At 36.3% G+C, this 21,180-nt stretch overlaps 4 protein-coding genes across 7 annotated transcripts; 1 reads left to right on the top strand and 3 right to left on the bottom strand.

Annotated features, from left to right (window-relative positions):
- Positions 1 to 2,064: 2,064 nt before the first annotated feature.
- On the bottom strand, positions 2,065 to 9,240 carry LOC147485726 (Tetratricopeptide repeat (TPR)-like superfamily protein). Of its 3 annotated transcripts, none has more exons than XM_086571746.1 (4): positions 6,978 to 9,240; positions 6,427 to 6,485; positions 4,452 to 4,614; positions 2,065 to 2,611 (listed from the first exon to the last, which is right to left on the bottom strand). In XM_086571746.1, the coding sequence occupies exon 1, from the start codon at positions 9,233 to 9,235 to the stop codon at positions 7,043 to 7,045; it is 2,193 nt and encodes a 730-aa protein (XP_086427872.1). In that variant the 5' UTR covers positions 9,236 to 9,240; the 3' UTR covers positions 2,065 to 2,611; positions 4,452 to 4,614; positions 6,427 to 6,485; positions 6,978 to 7,042. The 3 variants fall into 3 exon arrangements, with proteins under 3 accessions (XP_086427872.1, XP_086427871.1, XP_086427873.1); XM_086571745.1 differs by lacking the exon at positions 2,065 to 2,611 and adding an exon at positions 2,633 to 3,112; XM_086571747.1 differs by lacking the exons at positions 2,065 to 2,611; positions 6,427 to 6,485 and having other exon boundaries at positions 4,234 to 4,614.
- A 112-nt stretch (positions 9,241 to 9,352) lies between these two features.
- LOC147485725 (elongation factor P (EF-P) family protein) lies at positions 9,353 to 12,264 on the top strand. Of its 2 annotated transcripts, none has more exons than XM_086571750.1 (9): positions 9,353 to 9,498; positions 9,565 to 9,660; positions 9,729 to 9,798; positions 9,889 to 9,952; positions 10,050 to 10,117; positions 10,995 to 11,118; positions 11,298 to 11,337; positions 11,539 to 11,606; positions 12,041 to 12,264. In XM_086571750.1, exons 1-9 carry the CDS (start codon positions 9,355 to 9,357, stop codon positions 12,051 to 12,053), a joined length of 687 nt encoding a protein of 228 aa, XP_086427876.1. In that variant the 5' UTR covers positions 9,353 to 9,354; the 3' UTR covers positions 12,054 to 12,264. The 2 variants fall into 2 exon arrangements, with proteins under 2 accessions (XP_086427876.1, XP_086427875.1); XM_086571749.1 differs by having other exon boundaries at positions 9,886 to 9,952.
- A 483-nt stretch (positions 12,265 to 12,747) lies between these two features.
- On the bottom strand, positions 12,748 to 13,812 carry LOC147485724 (Bifunctional inhibitor/lipid-transfer protein/seed storage 2S albumin superfamily protein). The gene is made up of 2 exons (XM_086571751.1): positions 13,045 to 13,812; positions 12,748 to 12,930 (listed from the first exon to the last, which is right to left on the bottom strand). The coding sequence occupies exons 1-2, from the start codon at positions 13,383 to 13,385 to the stop codon at positions 12,921 to 12,923; spliced, it is 351 nt and encodes a 116-aa protein (XP_086427877.1). The 5' UTR covers positions 13,386 to 13,812; the 3' UTR covers positions 12,748 to 12,920.
- Positions 13,813 to 14,536: 724 nt separating this feature from the next.
- On the bottom strand, positions 14,537 to 18,977 carry LOC147485723 (Mitochondrial substrate carrier family protein). Its single transcript, XM_086571748.1, has 6 exons — positions 17,998 to 18,977; positions 17,675 to 17,758; positions 16,817 to 16,878; positions 15,758 to 16,119; positions 15,110 to 15,324; positions 14,537 to 14,984 (listed from the first exon to the last, which is right to left on the bottom strand). The coding sequence occupies exons 1-6, from the start codon at positions 18,112 to 18,114 to the stop codon at positions 14,928 to 14,930; spliced, it is 897 nt and encodes a 298-aa protein (XP_086427874.1). The 5' UTR covers positions 18,115 to 18,977; the 3' UTR covers positions 14,537 to 14,927.
- Positions 18,978 to 21,180: the final 2,203 nt, after the last annotated feature.

Genomic DNA, 21,180 nt, shown 5'->3' with positions numbered 1-21,180 from the left:
TCTCACCACTATCGCTTCTTTTCGCGTCTAAATCCTTTTTGCGGTGCCTTGCACTCTGCAACAAGGTGCCCAACAGATTTGCGGTGGTCCACAATACTTTGGGAGTTTTTCAACTTCAACTTCTTGAAGGAAAGATGTATGCTCATCCTCTTCAACAAGTATCCGGTTTGGTATCGGTTTTCAAATAAGATCTACTTCAACCAAAACTCAAGCAAAAAAAACCATAGTCTCTTTGCATAGTATGTTTGTCAACACCAACAGAGAGCCAAGTCCTCTACCCATTGACATCAAGATTTCATAATCCCAATATTGTTGTCCAAGTTTTGGAAACTTAATCCAAACTAAAGCACTAGATTTTACCCGACGCCGGGGGTCGAAATCAAAGGCCCATTTTGTTAATCGAAGAGTTTGATCTTTGAATTTCCATGGTCCGCCACACCATATCTTCCTCCAAATCATCCTCGCAAGTTAGCCGAATCATGAAAAATCCTTTACCAAGAGGAATGATCTTCCAATCTCCCTTTGGCTTCCAAGTTTCCATTGCAATTCTACGAACTTCTTCCACATTGAGCTTTCTGAAGTCTAGTCTACCAACAAGGCTATACTTACTGGACTAGTCTTGCCTAACCATTTGCCGGATCATTACTGCCTTCAACTTCATCATCCTCACCTTGAAGTAACTCTTGGTATATTCACATCATTCTCTTATTGATGAGTTTCCATTGCCTAACCATAACCAGGAAGTGAGCTTTCTGTCTAATTTTCCTTTGGATTATAGTACTGTACCTTTAATGTTCTAATGGCAAATATGACATGTTTTTATCGAAAAAAAAAAAAAAAAAGAAAAAGGGGTTTTGGGTTTTCTCACTAGTAATTTTGTTTATTAACAAAAAAAGATAAAAATGGGATTTAAAAACAATAAAAATGGTCGAGCTAATTTATTTTGTCCTTAATGATTATTAAAATTTAAAAATTGGGTTCGTGGGCTATTTAAACGTGGGAATTGGGTTTGTGAATGATTATAAAAAAAATCATATTCTCTAGAGTTATTTTGAAACAAAATTGGGCCTTGGAGCTAATTTCTTGTTGACATTTAATATGAGAAACATAAATAGATTATTTTTCATAAGACGGATATATACCACAAGAGATGTTAACACATATTTACTATCATAATAACCATACTTTTCAATGAAAAATATTTCTACTAAGTGTTATAACAACATAACAATTATGCATACTAGTAAAGTTGGTAAAACCTTTGGATACCAGAGATCTAGAGCTCGAACCCACCGGCATCAAAAACATTATTAGCATTCGTCATCCAAATTTCTACAATGTTAAAGTTAATTTTCAGCAGCAAACATCGTAATTTCTACATTCTGAATAAATAAGTGGAAGTCCATGTCCTAAATAATGAGATTTTGGCGAAGGGTAATTCCAGTCCTCTGTGCCTCACAAGCCAAGGACATTTGAAAGTCCTCCACCATTTCCATCAAACTTTCTACACTATCAAGACAATTCCTACCTTTACGGCATTTAAATTGAACCTTGGAACCATATTGCCATAACAGTAACTGTAACTGAATCGATGCAACGTGCCAAACTTAAGGGGGTGTTTGGATCCTATTTATTTATTGCTAAAAAGTGTTTATTAGTGAAAAAACATTTTTGAAAAAATAAATGTGTTTGGTTTCTATTTAAAAAAAAAAATAGTTTTTCATCCAAAAACACTTTTGGTCCCAAAAACTTGTTTTATGATAATTAGGTAAAACTTGTTTTTAAGTTAAAAAACTATTTTTCAAGGAAACACTTTTTTTAAAGGCAAAACGAACTTCCTGATGTTTTAGACTTTAAATGATTTATGCCAATGATATGCCAAAATATATCGGTAAACATAGTGTGAAATCTGATTTGATAAAATAGCTTATAAGAAAAGTCACAACCAAACATGTTTATTGAAAAACTGTTTTTAGAATAAATACTTTTTCATAAAAGTGTTTTTTAAGAAAAAATACTTTTTTGAAAAAATGAGAACCAAACACCCACTAATCTGTCTACAACTAAGATAAACCTGCCCACTACTCAAGTTGAGTGACATTTTGTCAGTACTTTAATGCATGTCAATCATTTAACATAAAGAAAACCCACAGCATAAAATGCCATAGTGCATATATGCAGGTGTAAGTGCACATAATAGCAAGATTGAAAAAGCAACTGGGACGCATTACAGCTACCTGTACTCGCTCTACTTTAGCTGTCAAACCAAGCAAAAGGAGCAAATAACCACCAAATTTGTCCCACATATACACCCACTCTGTATCAATTGCCTCCTCTAAAGCCAGAATACGTGCATGAGCACACATTTCTCTCCTGTAGCCTACATCAATGGATGACTCGCACCGAAACGTCCTTCCAAATTTCAGTTTCACGACAATCCTGCAGCTGATTCCTCATTTCTTAGACGATCTCTCAATTTCATGACATCAGCTCTGGGAAGCACAAAATTCCCTGCCCTATCAAGTGTGATTGTAGGATCTCCAACTAACAGGGCAGCTGAACTAGCAGATCTCTAAGGCGCCAAATAAGTTCCAGAAAGAGCATTTCTTGTCTGGATGAGGAAAATAAAGAAGAAAGAAAAAAGTATACTGCATTACTGCTTGTGTTTCTCTTTCTTCGGATATCAAAACTCAAAAGATCACACATTTCCTTACAGAAAAAATATAACCACCAATAAGAGAAAACTAATAAACTGATTTTCCTATAGAACTGATGTCCTCAGGCAAGGGATGACAACAAAAAAAACAGAGGGAGGGAGGGGGTTGGGGAACAAAAAAACAATTATTACGATACATATAGCAGAAGAGAGAGAAAACTTATAAGTTGCAAACCATGATACAATTGGCAGCACACCAGTAACTAAATAAAAAGCAATCGCTGTTGCCATTGCCCATCCAAGGTATACAGATGATGCATAAGGAGAGCTACAATTTCGCTGATCCCCAGTTCATCCCTTGTATGATAAATCATCTAAAGGCTTTAAAGATACTATTGCACCTAGACCTAAGACTGATCCAGCTAATACAGATACACAAATCGCAAGGACAATAATCTGAAGAGAACCAAGGAACAACACAAGATAACTGAATTAGACGTACTTCTGTACAAGAAAACCGACAATTAATATAATTAAACCAGAACTCATTGTAAAGAAAAATAACTGCAATAAAGTCATCTTGCAACCTCATTTCATCCCTAATTAGATGCTTCAAGGAACAGTTAACTATATGTATTTAACCCTTGAAAAAGTACGATAAAATGATAAAACATATTGACAAGAATACTTGTACTTGTATCAGTCTCAGGTGAGGAGAAACCCCAAAGATTGAGGTATATAACCTCCAATATGTCCAATTGTTCTTGTACAGTTTCCAACAGGGCTACTTAGAAACATACCCTACACAGATTCCTTCCCCCCCCCCACCTCTTAAATAATGCGTCAAAGTTGCACAGCCAATATATATTCTAGAGATAATTGATGAACTAAACCCAATGAAATCGTCTATAATTAGATAGCTGTTATGAGAAACAAAACATAAATAATATTCCTTGGAGTCAACAATAGCATCGCTTGCTCCTGAGTGAGATAAATATATCCTCCTATAATAGCTGATACTTCAAAAGTCAAACCCATGCCTGTGCTGGATATTTGAAATTCACGCATGAACTGTGAAATATATTAATATTCTGAGTTAACAATATATACTACAACATATTCTCTTTAGGATAAGTATATAACTGTCCTTTATAACTGTCATAGATATACTGCATATGACAACTTGCAGAGCATTTTATGTCAGTCATGTGAGGTTGTGTTATAGCTTGTTTGTTTGCATCAACATTCATATTGCACCTTGGAGCAATAACACCATTGGACTCCGTCTTCAGAAAGGCGACTCATGTGTTTAATAGTTCCAGACATAGAAATTCATCAATCATACAAACTTGTAGCAAAACAATGCCCTCAGTGTACCACTAACCAAACGAAGGTCTGAGTTTCACCTATGCCAAACACAAACTCACTTCATAAGCAGCTAATTGTTAGCAAATGCCTAGTCTCTGCATGGACGTAAGTGCAGTAAATTTGCACTTATAATTCTATGGTCCAGTACACATTACACAGAACACAGTAGGGTCACATAAAATGCATGTCTCCACAAAAACAAGGATATATGTTGCTTTTAATTTTTTTATTCATTTATTCATTTGTATTGATAATTAGAGATTTATTCCCTAAACCCTTTTATTCGCTTTTCCCTAGTGAAGGTGGGAATTTAACTCAAGACCTTGGGAGTTGGGCCCAACTTCCCAAGTCTTGACCAGATACACATTGATAATGCACATAAGAACTTTACCACCAACAAATATGATTACAAATCTCCAGTACAAACCTCTTTTCTTCCAGGAGTTTGACCGTTGCCATCCTGACCTGGGCTTCCTACCCCAGGGGTCCAAAACTGATACCCATTTCTGATCCATATAGGAACGGCAATGGAAAGGCATGCCGCCATGAGTGAAACAGTCAAGGATAATCTACGTAAAACCGATGGCTTGCTGCAGAAGAAACATCAAAAAACAAATTAACAAGTATACAGCATAAGATGGTCACAAAAGCTTACATGCATAGACTAATAAAGAACTAAGAAAATGTCAGGCCATCATATGAGATATCAATCATCCGCATGATGTAAAATCAGTTATCACACCTTTCCTCAGCTGTTACAAATATTTTAGGAACCATCGAGCCAAAACCAAATTAAGTCCAATTGTGAGTTCAATCTCACAGATTAGGTAAAAAATAAAAAAGTTTAATAAGGTAGTCTTACTTATACTTGACCTCAAACCTCATCTTTCCCACTTTTTTATAATGATCTATCCAGATCTGGCTGCTACTTTGATATAGACATAACTACCTATCTGCCCATTTTATTAATGGTTTTTCCTTAATCCCCTACCCATAACCCCCTCCCCACTCCCTTGTCTAAAGAGCTCGAACTCAGTACCTCTTGGGACAACCTTCAAGGTTATTACCAACAGGTCTGCTGGTCACACTCATATGGGCTTGCAGAAAAAAACCTCCATTTTGGGCAAGTACAACGTATTTATTCTGTTTGACACTTCATCTGGTAGTTTTTATGTGTGGGTGTCGTCATGCTCAAACAAAATATCTGACTATCCGATGTGTGTGCATACATATATCTTCAAAAGTTTTTGTTCATGAAACGCTTACATGAAGCCCTACCCATACACTTGAATGAACTCTATGCCTAGACGTCAAAGATTTTAGTGATATCCCAAAAGTTTTTGTCGGCTTTTTTCCTTTGGTTATCTGATTGTGCTAAATTTGCATTTTTGCTAGAGAAGACCACCTCGGTCCTCAACCTACACTAAAGGCTGCATTGGATATCCTCCTTAGTTCCAGCTCAGGAAATAACACTCGCAAAATTTCAGAATATGTCTCATTTTGTTCGGGGTCGGAATGTATTGAGAAGATATTGTCTACTGGAAGTGGCTGAAACACAAAACATAAGATAACCAATATAAATAAATAAAATCCTTATATATATATGTGTGTGTGGGCATCACTGGGAGAATGTAAAGCTTTTAGAAACAATGGGACATTTACCAAAACCGCATCTAGGTAGGGTGAAATAACAAAAAGTTGAGGTATATCACATACAATACGTCCGTCTGTTGTATCCCACACGGATAAGGGACATGTATCCGACACTGTTTATTTTTAAAATATGGAGTGTAAACAAAACAGTCGAAAAATAAAATATTCAAACAAACAAAGGTTCAGTTAGAGCATCCCCAATGGTCTAGATATAAGTCATATTTGACTTGTAATGCACCCCCAATGGTCCAGCTATCTCTATCAGAAGACATTTCAAAAGTTATTTCTTCCATCAAATATGATAAACCTTATAGCTTTTGATTTGGCCATTTTAGTGTGCCACACAGCTCCATTTTTGCCGTACTGCTAGTCTTCAGCCGTATGGCAACAATAACTTTGTGTGTTAAGCCTTAAAATGGTAGGACCCATGTAAGGTTTAAATGGTACAGCCCATGAATCAAGCTTTAAGATAAATGGTCCAGACCCATGTAGTTTAGCTCTAAATATGACTTTCACCATTGGGAGGATTTTTTTAGCTATAGCTTTTTGGCTGTTTTCTCATTTTGAGAGTTAGGTGGCAAGTCATATTTGACTAGACGCTTTGGGGTGCTCTTATAAGTACAGCGTAAAGGAGTTTATCCAACAAGTAAATATCTTCTTATACATCATCATAACTTCTTCACAATAGAGCAAGCTTGTTCTATATGTTGTCACTATGAGCCCAAAGTCAATAAAAAGTTTGACCATACCTTAGGAAAGCTAGCAGCAAACCCACAGCAGTTCTCAACAGCCAGGCAACAAAACCATACTGAATATCAGGACCAAGAAGGAAATATTAAATAAAAAGAACAAATAAAGATTGGAAGCATAAGACCAAACTGAAGTGCTAGTGCATATGAGAGCAAATAAAGTAGGACAACAGAATGCCTTTCAGTTGATGATGCAAGCACAACCAAGGAAAGTGCATAGAGTAGCAGGTGCCGACTAGCAAAGTCGGTCAAACCTTTGGGTGATGATACCAGAGGTCTGGGGGTCGAACCCCGCCAGCATCAAAGAGTTACTGATCTCATTTAAAACAGGCTTGTCAATCAAAAAATAAAAAGATCGGATATTCTCATGCATATGATGAGATGTTGCACAATAGTGCTTGCTATAAACATCAATTTTGACAAATATAGAAACAACAGACCAGCAGCACATAAGTACCAGTTACGTCTCACTTAATGAAAATCCATACACAACGAACTTAGATACAAGTCCAGCCCAAGTGTTGGAATATAGTGTAAGAAGAGTTGATTACCTATGCATTATAAGATGGGAACTGATATAACATCTGAAAGCATCCAACAACCATGGTTCACAGCATCAAGCAGCCATTACTTCAAGCCCAGAGTAAGAATCTTCTAACTTCCTCAACAACTCGCTGCACGAGATACCTGTTTCTTTTGATGCTTCAGATGAAAAGGTTGGCAACAATTTCAAAAATTCAGGAGATTCGCCATCGCGACAAAGACAATCCAATATAGTAGAAACTATATTTACATCAAGAACAACTCCTTTAGCCGCCATTTGATGAAGCAAGTCAATAACTTCTTTCCTTTGACCTCTTGCACCAAACCCTTTAATTAGTGAATCACATACGACGGCGTCTGGTGCAAACCCATGAGCAATCATGTAATTAAAGAAAGTCATGGCTTCATTCAGCTGCCCTATTTTCGAATACCTATCTATTATAGTGGAATAGGTTACGATATCAGGATTTAAACCACTTTGAACCATGTCTTCAAGAAGCTCTTTTGCGGTTTGGAGATTCCCATCATTGAGCATCCCATTAATTAGAATATTAAACGACACAACATCAGGTTTACAGTTCGCATCTTTCATTTCCCCTAATAAATTCATTGCTTGCTCCAAATTACCATCTTTGCATAAAGATTCGAGGAATGGATTATAAACATATGCAGTAGGAGTATGCCCAGAAGTCTTCATTTCACAGAGAACTTCTTTTGCACTATCGAGCATGTTCATTTTGCAGAGCCCATTTATCATAATAGAATAGGTGAAAGCATTCGGCATGACTCCTGCAACCAGTGTGTCTTGCCAAAGCTCCCTGGCCTTACTAACATTACGTGCCTTTAGAAACCCACCAATGAGCAAGTTGTAGGTTACCACATTACAAAGGTTTCCCTTCTGAACCATTTTCTGATAAAAAGACATTGCTTCATCAAGACGGCCCTCACTGCAGAGCCCCTGTATTAAAGTGTTATATGTTTTGGTATTTGGCTCACCATTATACTCACCCTCGATCATCTTGTTAATAAGCACCACAGCGTCATCAACCTGTTGAGTATGGCAGAGGCCCCACATCAACGTATTAAATGTCACCACATCAGGTGGCGTCCCTCTCTCAGCCATTTTATTAAAAAACTTGAAAGCATCTGACACTAAACCTTCCTTACATAATCCGTTTATTAACACATTATAAGTTGTAGTACTTGGCTTTTCACCATTGTCTATAATCCACTGCAAAAAATCCATAGCATATTTAAACTTTCCACCTTTGAAGAGAACGTCAATCAAACCAGTGTAGGTCACAGTATCAGGACGGATACCACGTCCTACCATATCTTTCAACAAATTATTTGCTTCTTGGTAATTCCCTGCCTTGCAAAGACCACGAACCAAACAACTATAAGTAACCACATTTGGAAGCATTCCTCTATCCAACATCTTATGGAAAAATTCTTTCCCCCTATCAACGTTTCCGCTATTGCATAATCCATCTATAATAGTAGTATACGCAAAAACATCAGCACTGAGACCCCTCTCTTGCATCTCATCAAATAAACTAATCCCTTCATCCACTCTGCCATCCTTACAAAGACCATCCATCAGATCTGTATAAGTCTTCACATCTGGAGAACATTTTGACTCTACCATATCAAAGCGCAACAAACCCAAAGCTTGTTCAAACATTTTCACCTTGCAAAGCCCATTGATCAAAGTATTATAAGTAATAACATCAGGAGCAATCTCATTTCTCCCCCACTCACGAAAAACCTCAATTGCCTTAACGACCTCACGCTTTTTACATAACGCTCTAAGTATGATATTCAAATGAAACACTTGAACACTGTAACCCAGCTTAAACATCAAACCAACGACACCAAACGCAAATTCTAACTTCCCCTTATGTAAATAACAATCAAGTAAACTACAGAAAGAGTAATAATTCGGTAAAAACCCAATAAGGGCAATCCGGTTATACGCCGAAACAGCCAAACCATACTCCTTAGACTTAGCTAAAGTGTCGATAAGGAAATTGCAAGTAGACGGAAATGGCGTAAGACCAGAAGCAATGGCCTTATCGAAATCATTAACTGCTTTCAGAAATTGGCACTTGGGTTTTTCACAAAGGTATTTAATATGGCTTTCGAGTTCGGCTTGGGTGTTATACGAAGCCATAGTACAAAGAAAGTAACGGACAACGGTATTTGCATGAGAGGGTCTAATATGAGGATGGGTAAAACGATTTACAGTAGTTCTGATAGGTGTCATTTTGTACAAGTTGTAGAAAAAAGTGTTCTTGATGAAAGAGTTTGAGAGATGATGGAGAAACAAAGGGTTTTGGGTACAAAATTCCAAGTTTTATTGACGATATTTCATGAGTACATTGGATGATATTTAAATGGGCTGAAGAAAGAAGGAGTCTTGAAAACACAGAAAGGAAAATGCATGCTCTACGAAGACGATTGCCGCAACTATTTACTACTCCTTGGTTCGCTATCCAAAACCGTGGTGCAAAAGTTCTCGGTACCGACGTAAGTAAAATTGTTACCTTTGTTTTTGGCCAATGAGAATAATTAATAAAATGTTAATGCCCCCAGGTACGAGTTGGAACTGTCATAGAGAGAAAAGGTCGTATATTCCAGGTCATTAAATGGCAACACACGAAACAAGGAAGAGGAGGAGCTACAATTCAGGTTTTTATTTTTTTTATTTTTTTATTCATTGTGTATTGTGGTTATGTTATTTTATTTTATTGCTGTAGGTGGAGCTTCGGGATGTTGATAGTGGAAATAAAGTTACTGAAAGATTTCGTACAGACGAGGCACTCGAAAGTATGTTTCAGTTTGAGTTTAAAAATGAGGCAGGATCAATATACAACACTTTTTATACATATATTTATTCCTTGTTATATGGTGCAGAAGTTTTTGTTGAAGGGAAGGCTTTCACTTTTTTGTATAGTGAAGGTGACACTGTAGTGATTATGGAGTAAGTTTTGGAATCTCCATCACTAATGAACTTTATTCCTACTTGTGCTGAAAATGTTTACTGACTGCGCTGTGTTTTCCTCTTGTACTCACAACAGCCCAAATACATTTGACCAATTGGAAATATCCAAGGACTTATTTGGCAAGACTGCTGCTTATTTACATGGTATTTTCATATATAAATTGGCAGCTATTGCAGTTTCTTTTTAGTGCCTGTAACACTTGGAACGATCTTCTCTGATTGAGAAGTGGAACTCACATACAGGAGATCGTTCATACATTGAATTTGTAATCTAGTATACATTGAACCTGATGCATCCTTGGAGATGATTCTTTCCAACTTATCAGAAAATTATTCTAAGTGAATATACTGGTCATCACCCTACTTCATTTTGCTAACCAGTCTGTTGACTCTATTTGTTTTGATGAGGATGAGTTTGATACTAAATGTTCAAGGGATCATGTTCTTCCGAGCAAGGTTACACCCCACTGCTCGGCGCTTGCTTTGAGTCTGAAACCAAATAGGCAAGAATGCCACATTAGAACAACCTGGTATTTATTATATATCTGTTGATTTAATTTGCACAAAATGATAGGGGTTTTGATGTGAGGAGGTGGCTTTTGCAAATCACTAAGATTAATAAAAGGTTGGACGTTGAAGTGGGTGTGAAAAACTCTTGTTGGACGATAGAGTGGAAGTAGCATCTATATAACAGGTTCTTGTAGCCAACTATCCAACAGTGAAAGCATGGTTTCTAGATGAAAAAGGAAAAGCGAGTATCTATCTTATGGCAATCTAGCAAACATGAGTAGTCTATCTTGCTTTATCAGCTATTATAGCAAGTAAATATTATTTATTCAGATCTACAAGCATGCAGAGCAGTCCATCCTTTGATGTATGTATGTATGGTTATATGTATATAGTACCCACTGCTTTTCTGTCATCTAAGTTGGGAAGTTTTGATACTGGTACTAGCTCGTCATCGTCCAAATCGATTTTAGATGTCTTCTGACACTAAAGTTCATTATCTCATGGATAACAGAGGACATGAAAGTGAGCGTCCAATTTTATGATGGAAAACCCATGTCTGCTTCAGTTCCAACACGTGTTACATGTACTGTCGCTGAAGCCAAATCTCATATGAAGGGGCTGACAGCCGCACCTCAGTGAGTTCATCGATCAATCTACCACAATCTTTTATATCTTTAGCTGTCAGTGTATTGTGATTTTGCTTTCTGTTCAAGTTTGTAATAGTAATATTCTCATGTTTGTGTTGGTTAGTCTTCTTACTTTGCTTTTGACATGAAAACTTATTTTTTTTCGATACACACTGCTTCGGAAACAGGTATAAAAAGGTTCTGCTGGAGAATGGGCTCACTGTGATGGTAAGTTAAATATATAACTAACCATAAATTTCTTTTCCAGCCTTACTTAATCTACTTAAATGAGTATCTACTTCCACGATTTTTTCTTTTCCTCTTTGTGTTCCTTGGCATACCTTTTTATCCATTATGCAAAGTGCAGCAAAATTTTAAATAGATTTTACATGTTAGATTGGTACTGAACATCTAATTTCGTATACCCAGGCACCGCCTTTCATAGAAGCTGGTGACCAGATAGTCATCAACACACTAGAAGACACTTACATGGAAAGGTAAACCTTTGAACTCCAACGTCATACATTGCAGTCACTCTACAAATTATGTTTTCGTAGGTAGATACTAAGTAAGGTAAAATATTATTTTAAGTGGCACCACTTTTATAGTAGCAGCATAAACTTTGTAATAATTTTCAAAAATTAAGAGTATCATCTCCTCAAGCTGGAAATGAAATCTATAAATGGTTCTATTGTCATAGACTCATAAATATTATGCTCAAGGACATAGTAGCTTCATATACATGCAAATTATAATCTGGATTGTAACAGTGATCTACTAATTGTTTTTACAATGTTCACATGGAGTTGGACTTGTGAGTTCTTGAACTCTTGTTTCTGTTTTGTCGCATTTGTTCTCTCCTAATCTGATGGATGATACTTGCTCTTGTTTCAGTGTTCATATATGTTTGTAATTCATTTTTTTTTTCCAGGGCTAAAGAGTAAGTTTCATATGTACTGCAACTTAATTGCATATGGTATATCTGCGTAAAGTTTGCAGACTCTCTGGAAGATGATAATGCCAAAACAGGCTTGGAGCAGAACTTTCATGTGTTAACTACTCACTAGATTCTGTTGGTACCCTTGTTTTTCTAGTCAATATTTATAACTTCAATAGAGTTCAAACTTCAAATAAAGACTTGTTTCCTTTCAAACATCTATCATCTTTATAGACATATTCTCGAGGTTATTGAGAACACCGTTTTGCAGAATAGGATCATGTCTTGTGTGTTCTAGATATGGTAATAGTTTGTTGCTCAACTTCTAAGAAGATATGGAAGAAGAGTACATAATCGTTCTCATTGCGTGCATACAACATTTGATGTAGGAAAACATTGTAGTTGAATATGAAATCAATTCTTGGTGAAATGAGTACATAGAACTCACACAACCACCAAGTCGAGTACTCGACGAATTCTTTGAAACAAACAACTCGAGTAAAATAGGATTTCAGTGAAATTAAAGTTAGCAATAACTTATTCTAGGCCATAGTTGCTGATTCATTTGTCAGTCTTGATGGTATAAGCAGATAATTTTGCAGTCGATAGAAGATAATGTTCCTTGTTTTCTGTTCAGTTCTTAGTTTCTCGATCTGATTGGTTTAAATATGAGTCTTTATCAAATATCATGCAGTATGTGCTTTATTTTAACATAATAAAGTTATATATAATTCAGTCTCAAATTGTAATACAACAAGAGAGCTTATTACTATATTATCAAAGATAATTGCTGATTCCCCCTGCTCGGTACTAAGTAGTATTGAACTTCCGTGGATGAAAAGAGTTTGAAACGTCGAGTGTGCTCCGTCCAACTTCAACCAATCCTGCAAATAACCAAATAAGCAAAACTGTTTAGATTTCCTCTTCAGATGCTAAAATTGTTAGAAGTCATAGCTTTTGAAATGCGGAGAACAATCATAAATCCTATAGTTAAGTACTTGGAGCAATCTACAGAGGCAGAAACTGTAAAAGGCAAGGTAATGCCACAGCTTCCTGGAAGAGCCTGAGCAGCTGCAGCGTTTATACTTAATTGTTGGGCTGTAGATTTGATGCAGTTACAAGCAGTTTTCTTATCAGCGGAAGTTGAAGCAGCAGAAGAAAGTTTGGTGGCTCCAGCACAACAAGCAGCAGTGGGCGACCCGGTGCCAGTCTGGAGGTACTGGATGCAGGGGCTCAAGTCTGACACTACGTTACTGCATGTAATTGCAGCCTCTGAAGCTGGGAGAAGCAGAAGCATTAGTATAGCTATTGCCGAGACTGCAAGACTTGAGAATCTCATGGTGAAGGAGAGCGATATAAGAAGTTAGCTTTATCTTGCTCTTTTCTTGTTAATCATGGTTCTAGTTTTATATAAGATTTGGAGGGAAGTTCACAAACGCAAGAAAGGTGGGAAATTTATTTAAAAGCGGGATATTTATGCTTGAGTGCAAGAAAGAATGAGAAGTGCTGTTACATTCTAATTTCTGTCTAATTTGATATATGAGTTTGGTGGGATTAATCAAGTTGAGGTCAGCTAAGGTAATGCGTAGTCTTCCTACTTGTATGTTTCAGATGACATCCCATTGTTCGATCGTCACTCGAGGATTGTTGGATCTGAGAGCTTGACGACAATCATTACCTGTGCAATCTCCAAATGGAGAAGAGCGTCTCGAAAACTGTGAACCTTACATGTTTACAGAACGTTAATCAAAGCTGCCCCCAGCTATTAGAAAATTTAGTTTCGTAATGATTAGTTAAACTTAAAAATTTCAACAACTACGACGCACAAAAGTGGCCTACTGATGTTGATTTTGCAATATCAGTCCTTACTCTAGTGGACAACCAATGTAAATGAGGCACAATTCTATGTTTTCTGATTATTTACTCTGTCTAAAGCGATCTCAACTCAAGCCATAACTAGTTACCCTGCACGTGATATACGCGTACCTAATACTCGATGCAGTTCACAGTCCAAATGTATGATCGAACTCATCTTCCTTGTGTCAAAACCATTGACATCCAACACCAGTATGTTATGTTAACTAGCAAAGCAAAATTTCCTGAAACTACAAAGGCTTCGTTCCAAAGAAAAATTGGTGACGGAGTAATAGTTGAATATCTTATGAAAAGAGAAACAATACGTTCTTCTATGAGTGAATGATCGTTGAAAGTTGAAACAGTGTGAAACGCAAAATTGTTCTATGGTTGCTTTACTTATATATATTAGGATTCTTTTGCGAGGATGATCTTTAACATTACCAAGTTCATAAAAATTCAGTTCATTCATAAACCCTTTTTGGCAGGTTTAGAAATTTCAAACGTTCTCTAGATTAATTGAAGTTCAAGAAACTTCTTCCATTTTTAAATGGAATACCTGGTTTAGAATTTCGCCACAAGTTTTATCAAATTTGGTCGCCTGTTTGTGCGGAGTCTCACAGAAATAACATTGTATGTGACAACTGATTGTTATTTATCATGTGAAGTTGTGAAAGCCCAAATATCACAGAAGAAACATAAGAAAAGAGTACATCTTCAGTACAAGATCAGAATATAAAGCTACAACTACATTGAATAATTCATAAAGGGAAGTTCCTCCAATCTACGCCAAACAAGTTCGGGGACCAACTAATCCGGTATGAAAATCGCTTACCAGCTGTCCTACCTCGCAAAAATGCACCTGTATGGTTTTAAAGTCCCCACCAATTATTAAGTCCTACGGAAACACAACAATCCTTAGCATGACCAAGGGCCATCAAATTTGCCAAAACTAGACCCCCAACCAACCAGTAGTAAAACGCAGACAAATATTATTTTCATGGTGAACCCAAGCACATCAGGGGATCTACCACCCAAGTTTCTTCTCAGTCTTCTGGATTTGGTTCAAAAATATCCATGTCATCTGCAAAATGTACCAACAATCAGGCATGCAAACCAAGAACTGGTTGGTGGTCGTGTTTCATAAAGAAATCCGTTTGGCAACAAAGAATCCTATATGACCTTTAAATACTGTGAGGAAGAGCTTACCATGACATGAGGAGCAATCCTAACACAATAAACAGGAAATCCAGTGTAAAATTTTAAGGGTCCTCCTGCTTTCAGAGTTTTAAGGGCACAGTCCAGAGAGCCAGTGTAAGGGTACTTTCCAGTCGCATCGGGCTGCATCTTTTGTATTTGAGTTTTAACGTAATCAAAGGGCAAACTGCAAGCCGAAGCGAAGAATCCCGAAACAGCACTTGCTCCTAGAGAAGGAAAAGAAACAGAAACAGTTCAGCAAACCAAAGAACACAAAGATGGCTATTCCTTTGCACAGACATCAGACTCCAAGAAACTCTACAAGAGAAATATCTGAAACAGTATGATTATATTCACCAAGTGACTCAGTGAGAGACTCAATTATCAGGCACTCAGTACTCAAATCACTTTTATCCTGCATAGAACGAATATACAGGTATATGCAAAATATTGAGAAGAAATGAGATCATTGGTTGTGGTAAAGAACTTAGGTTTAACTTTTATCTAGGAAAGGCATCTCAAAAATACAATTTAACTTGCAAATTTATAGTACAAACAATTAATAATGTGCATATGCATGTAATTAAGCAAACAGAGAAAACTAATAAACACTGCCAATGCCTGTAAACGCATACGAAACGAAATGATTATATATCTTACCGACTATAGTACTAGCTTCACCCAGACCAAGTGTATCCTTACAAAACTCAACACTTTGATCGTAGGAAGCGAGCATGCCCATATTTAATGCCATTGCCCTCACTACAGTAGGTCCTGCACCTTTCCATAGGGATAGAACCCCTTCATCTGCAACAATACGATATAGAGCATGGAACGCATTTTTGTAGTGCCTTCTTTGTTCAAGAGGTAAGGTGGCATCAGCTTGCATTCGAATGAGTGCTAAATCTGCTGGACTGCCAACGCTAGCTCCAATTGCTCCGGCTGTCAACCCACAAAGAGCCTTCTGATAGAGAGGTAGTGGCTTCCCATCATTGGCCTCAATTGCCTTACTAGTCAAGATCCTGACGAAATTTTAGAAGCCCAAAAAGTGAGAACCTATCTTGCCTCCATCAGTAAGTGATGAATTCTTAATATAATTGCATCTCTAATCTTTTATAGGGGTTAAGATCATCCACCAATAAGCTCATACGCATGTGTAAAATAACAACACTGTGATCGATCATAAATGTAAAGGAAGCATTCCTTTAACGAACTTAAGTAGAAAGAGCAGATTGTTATATCAACAGAAGATACACTACGGTCAGATGAAAAATAAATGTAGTGATAAATGGACTCCATTTCATTCATAAGATAAGGGTACAGCATCAAAGTGAGTGACTAGGTGTGCAATAGAACTTGGTTCAGAAAAATATTCAAGGCATCTCCATTAGAGAGGACAATCTGATGTGGCTGAAAACCAGAGCTACAAAAAGAATCAACTTATATACAAAAATCTTGCTTGGGTATATATATAGACAACATTGGAGAGCAATCCATGGTGGGTTTTATACCGAGCAGGAATTCAAAAGGAATTCTTGATTTGTGTTGTTACAAAACCCTGCTAAGAAATACTGTGGTCTTAGTTACATTTGCCATAATTTTAGTATTTTACACTACTTACAGTTACAAACTTACAGGGATGTATATCGTCCTTTTCTTTAATCAGTAAATACATATGTGAGTAAGCAAGTAACTGATAAAGATGTGTATAATCATCACCTGAATGTTCCGAGCCTTGCAGTTGTGTATGTAGCTTGCCTCAGCAATCCAGCTGACAATCCCTGCTCCAAAGTTCGCAGTTCAGCAGGAAAAGAAGTGCAATAATAAAACAGAACTACATATGAACTGAAGGAAGACTATTAATATAATAAAATTCCATACAAACCGAGGGAAACTATATATGAAATGGTTGCACAAACTTCAAAGAAGTAAGGGTGTAAGAGGAAGTGATAGTAGAAGCAAAAGTAAAGGTACCATTAACAAACTAACTACCCTACCTACAACTTAATAGCCCTTCAATCATGCTCTTAGAGCTCTATCATCCCCTTTCAAACACCTTCAAATTTGCACAAAGTGTACATAAGTACATTCTAACCCAGTCCTGCATCGCAAAAATCCCCCCTCCCCACACACTTCTCTCTCTCTCACCAACTTAAAGGCGAGCAGTCAAACCATATTGCATCTCCTAAATCTACACAACCCAGTCAAACCAAAGGGCCAATATTCCAAATGACCTTAAGAAGCGATGACCAAAATTCTATGATGTTTTAATACCGAGACAAAGGAAAGTAATCGGGCTAATAATGATCTAAAAGGAAAAACAAGAAAATATTATCTTGATCAATAACTCATTTTTCAATTAAAGGCAAGTTATATATTGACTATTGCGTTCTATAATTTTAAATGTGAATGCTCAACTACCATTCAACCTACAACCTGTAAACTGCAATGGCTCTTTACATTCTAACTGCATTACTAACTCACTCTCGACCATAAACTTTGGTTCCGATTCATTATACGAAAAAGAGATCCAGATTTTAAATATCAACAAAAACAAGAACCCAAATGAAAACAAACCTTGTATAAAGCGCCCACGCCCTCTTCTCGGACCATGTTCTTGGTCACCTGAACAGCTGATCCTTGACCAAGCTGAATTCTCACCTAACAAATTAAGTAACAAAAACAGAAATCAAACAACCCCCATTTCACAATAGATCTCAGATCTTCCAACAAAACCAAACTCCCTCATCATCAAACATCAATATATAAACACACCCATTACATACCAAAAACTATATTCATTCACAATTCATGAAATCACAACAGCCCTATTCAATATAAAGCTCAAATAGTACAAAAACAATGAAATTAAAAAAAAAAAAAAAAAAAAACCCAGGTACCTTAATCATGTCAACGGGTTGAATAACACAGGTAGCAAGCATTCCAGAAGCACCACCATTAACAAAAGGCTTAATAGTAGGCCAAACACCAGTAGAACTCGTTTTTTGCTCACCCATTTTTTTTTTCTTGAGAAAAGGAAATGAGAGCCAAGCTCTTTTTTACAACTTGGCAAGAGAGAGAAAAAAAAAAAGAGCGAAGAAAAAATTACAACAAGAAGATGAACTATTTTTTTGGCCCAAGCATAAATGGAAAGAGGGTTTGGTTGGTTTTTTTTTAGCTTGGCCCTTGTTTTTACACTTTAATTACCAAATTGACTCTTAAATTTGCATTGGGATGATCGCCAAGATTGTGTGTATCTAGATTCAAGTGTTAATAATGTATAAAAGAAAATAAAGAGAATGATCTAAAATGTGAGATGATATTTTGTTATAAATTTGTTAAATGTAGTGGCTGTAATGGCTGTTATTATGGTGTAGATAGATAGAGTATCTAGAACCACACTTCATTTGGTCATTATTATCTCTTTTGTATATAATTTGCTACTAGTTATCAAGGATTTGCTATTTATTGTGTTTCCAATTATCAGAATAGATTAGCTGATTAGCATATGAGTCTTAAAGTATAGGAGGATAGAGTTCATGTATAAAATATAGGTCATTACCAATTTATCCGAGATCATAAACACTGGTCTTGAAGAATAAGAAACGTTTTTAGGTTTAGCATGAGCAACTTTGAGTGTGATTTTCATTGAACTGATCCCTAGTTCATTCTCATAAGATATTAAGAAAATTGTACATAAAATGTTAGTGGAAAACAGTATATGAGATGTAATTGATTCTAAGTTTTATTTTAATAAAGAGGTAGAGGACCTCGTTAAAAATCTCGTTTGCCAACCACAAAAAAAAAGCCTAGAGTGTGATTAAAGAACAATAAACAGAACAAACACTTTATTTTCCTTTGGCCTTTGGTACTTTGTGTGAGAATTACTCAAAAAAAAACCAGGAAGCTAAATTGGTGAGTTTTAATGTGAGGGATTGAGGGAACGTAGACATAATTCAGCGATTCGTTACTCATTAACAGAAACCACGATAATTTCATGGACGAGAGTGCTCTCAGTGTAAATAAGAAGATATTCTAGGCGTTTTATTGTAAAAATCTGGATCATACGAATCTTTATGGTGACCACATCTCGTGAGATTCTAAGCTAACAGAGTGGACTTCATATTTTAGATTTATGAGGTTATGAGCCTTGTTGCAAAACTTGCAACAGATGCAACTGTATCTTTGATTTCTTCGCACAAAACATCTAAAAGCATTCGTCGTACACAGTGTAAGCTTCTTTCAAAATATGGTTACAAACTGAGTAGTTATGAACTGAAGCATTTTCAAGCATATTGATCGAATGGTTCAATGCATAGTATAAAATATCAAGATATGGAGATATATCGACCTCTGAAATCTCGATATATATCGTCGACATATCCCCTTGTGCAGAGATATTTTACATAGAAACATTTGTCAATATCGTCGATATATCAATAAATATCAAATAATCGTCGATAATTTGTGATATTTTGTCGATATTTTACGGTATTATCATAGTCTTCAACTCTTCATAGATCTGGATCTAGTATTCTGTATGGCAACTCATTTTGTATTCATAAAGGAAATGAGAATAAAAACAAAAGATAAAGTAGAAAATTGTTCAATCTGATCCCCTTATCCCCCCACCCAATCATCAACAACCCAGCAACCCATGTTTTTTCAATTTTTCAACAAAACACAACTTACAATAGTGATGAACCTATGAAATTCTTGAGCACTTGAGTTGAGAACTTGAGAAATTCGGTCAAATAGTTGTTAGGTGAAGAAGAAGAAGTCAGGAAGGAAGATGAGGGACTTCAAAGTTTTAGATCTATTTTTTTCCTTAAGATTCATACTTGAGTATGGAGTATACGCTCCGAAGCTTTGCCACATCGAGAAGGTTGTGGTTTTGTCAAATCAAAGCCTTAACTTGCTGTAAATATAATCTTGCTAGTGACGACCAATTTCTCAAATTTTGGGAGAATATATAACAAAATTTAGTGATTATATCGTGATATTTGACGATATATTGTGATATTTGACGATATATCGTCGATATTTACAATTGAGTCAGTTGAATGTATCCGGCCCATATCCGGGATATTATCATATCTTTTTCTAAAATCTCGATAGATATCGCGATATATCGCGATATTTCGCGATAGTTTGTACTATGGTTCAATGTACGTACAAAATTTTCTTTTTATGAAGAATGATGTTATGATATATAGGCTATAGCTTATAGGATCAATTGCTGAAAATAAATACCAGGCTACCTTCTGGGATCATATTTAAGAGCGAGATGTACACAAGATGCCATGTGTCCATGATTTAGTCCTCTTTTGTATTTGACCTAGTTTCCTTATTAGTTCAGTTAGACCTTAACCAGATACCATTACTACTGATTTCACACAAGGACTTCTTAGTTCTTTCATGTAAAACTCTTGCGAAAAAGCGTTGGACAACATGTGCATTGAACATGGCGGACATGCTATGAACTGGAACTCTTAAAGTACAAACAAATTTCATATTTTTAACATAAATTAAAAAAATGGCTTTCTTCAGTTTTTCCTGGAAGTCGAGACTCGAGACAGTTTATAATTAACAAAGGTTGGATCGAGATCTGGCTGTATACTTTCCTTGATTAATTGATTTAAACGTCTGTTATTTTTGTAATCATTATAACATCCTCGTAAATCGCATTTAATACTTCTTTTTTCTTCTTCCAAGAATTTGTCTAGGATCTTCAGCAGAGTCATAATCATTGATTTACATACATATATGTGTAATAGGTCTAAAAAATAAGTCCGTGTAGCACTATTCTGAGATAAGATCATAATAGGAGTAATGGCATTCAGAATTTGCCTGGGAGATCTCAGCGGGCATTTATTTTTCCAATAATAACTCAGCAGACATTCTACATCTCAAGTTCTCAACAAAGAGACAGGGCGTTGTGTCGCGCGGAGGCATTGTTCCTATTAGATCAATGGTTATAATGGTTTAGCAGATTCAATGCAGTCACATTAACCCCTCACAATTTTGGAGACAAAAAGTAAGGGAATAGTAATAGCGGAACAAGAGAAGTAAATACAATACGA

The sequence above is a fragment of the Coptis chinensis genome, chromosome 7 (assembly GCF_015680905.1).
Source record: "Coptis chinensis isolate HL-2020 chromosome 7, ASM1568090v1, whole genome shotgun sequence".
Lineage (NCBI taxonomy): Eukaryota > Viridiplantae > Streptophyta > Magnoliopsida > Ranunculales > Ranunculaceae > Coptis > Coptis chinensis.
Note: the sequence above shows the minus strand (reverse complement) of the source record. Positions and strands in the feature narration are given on the sequence as shown.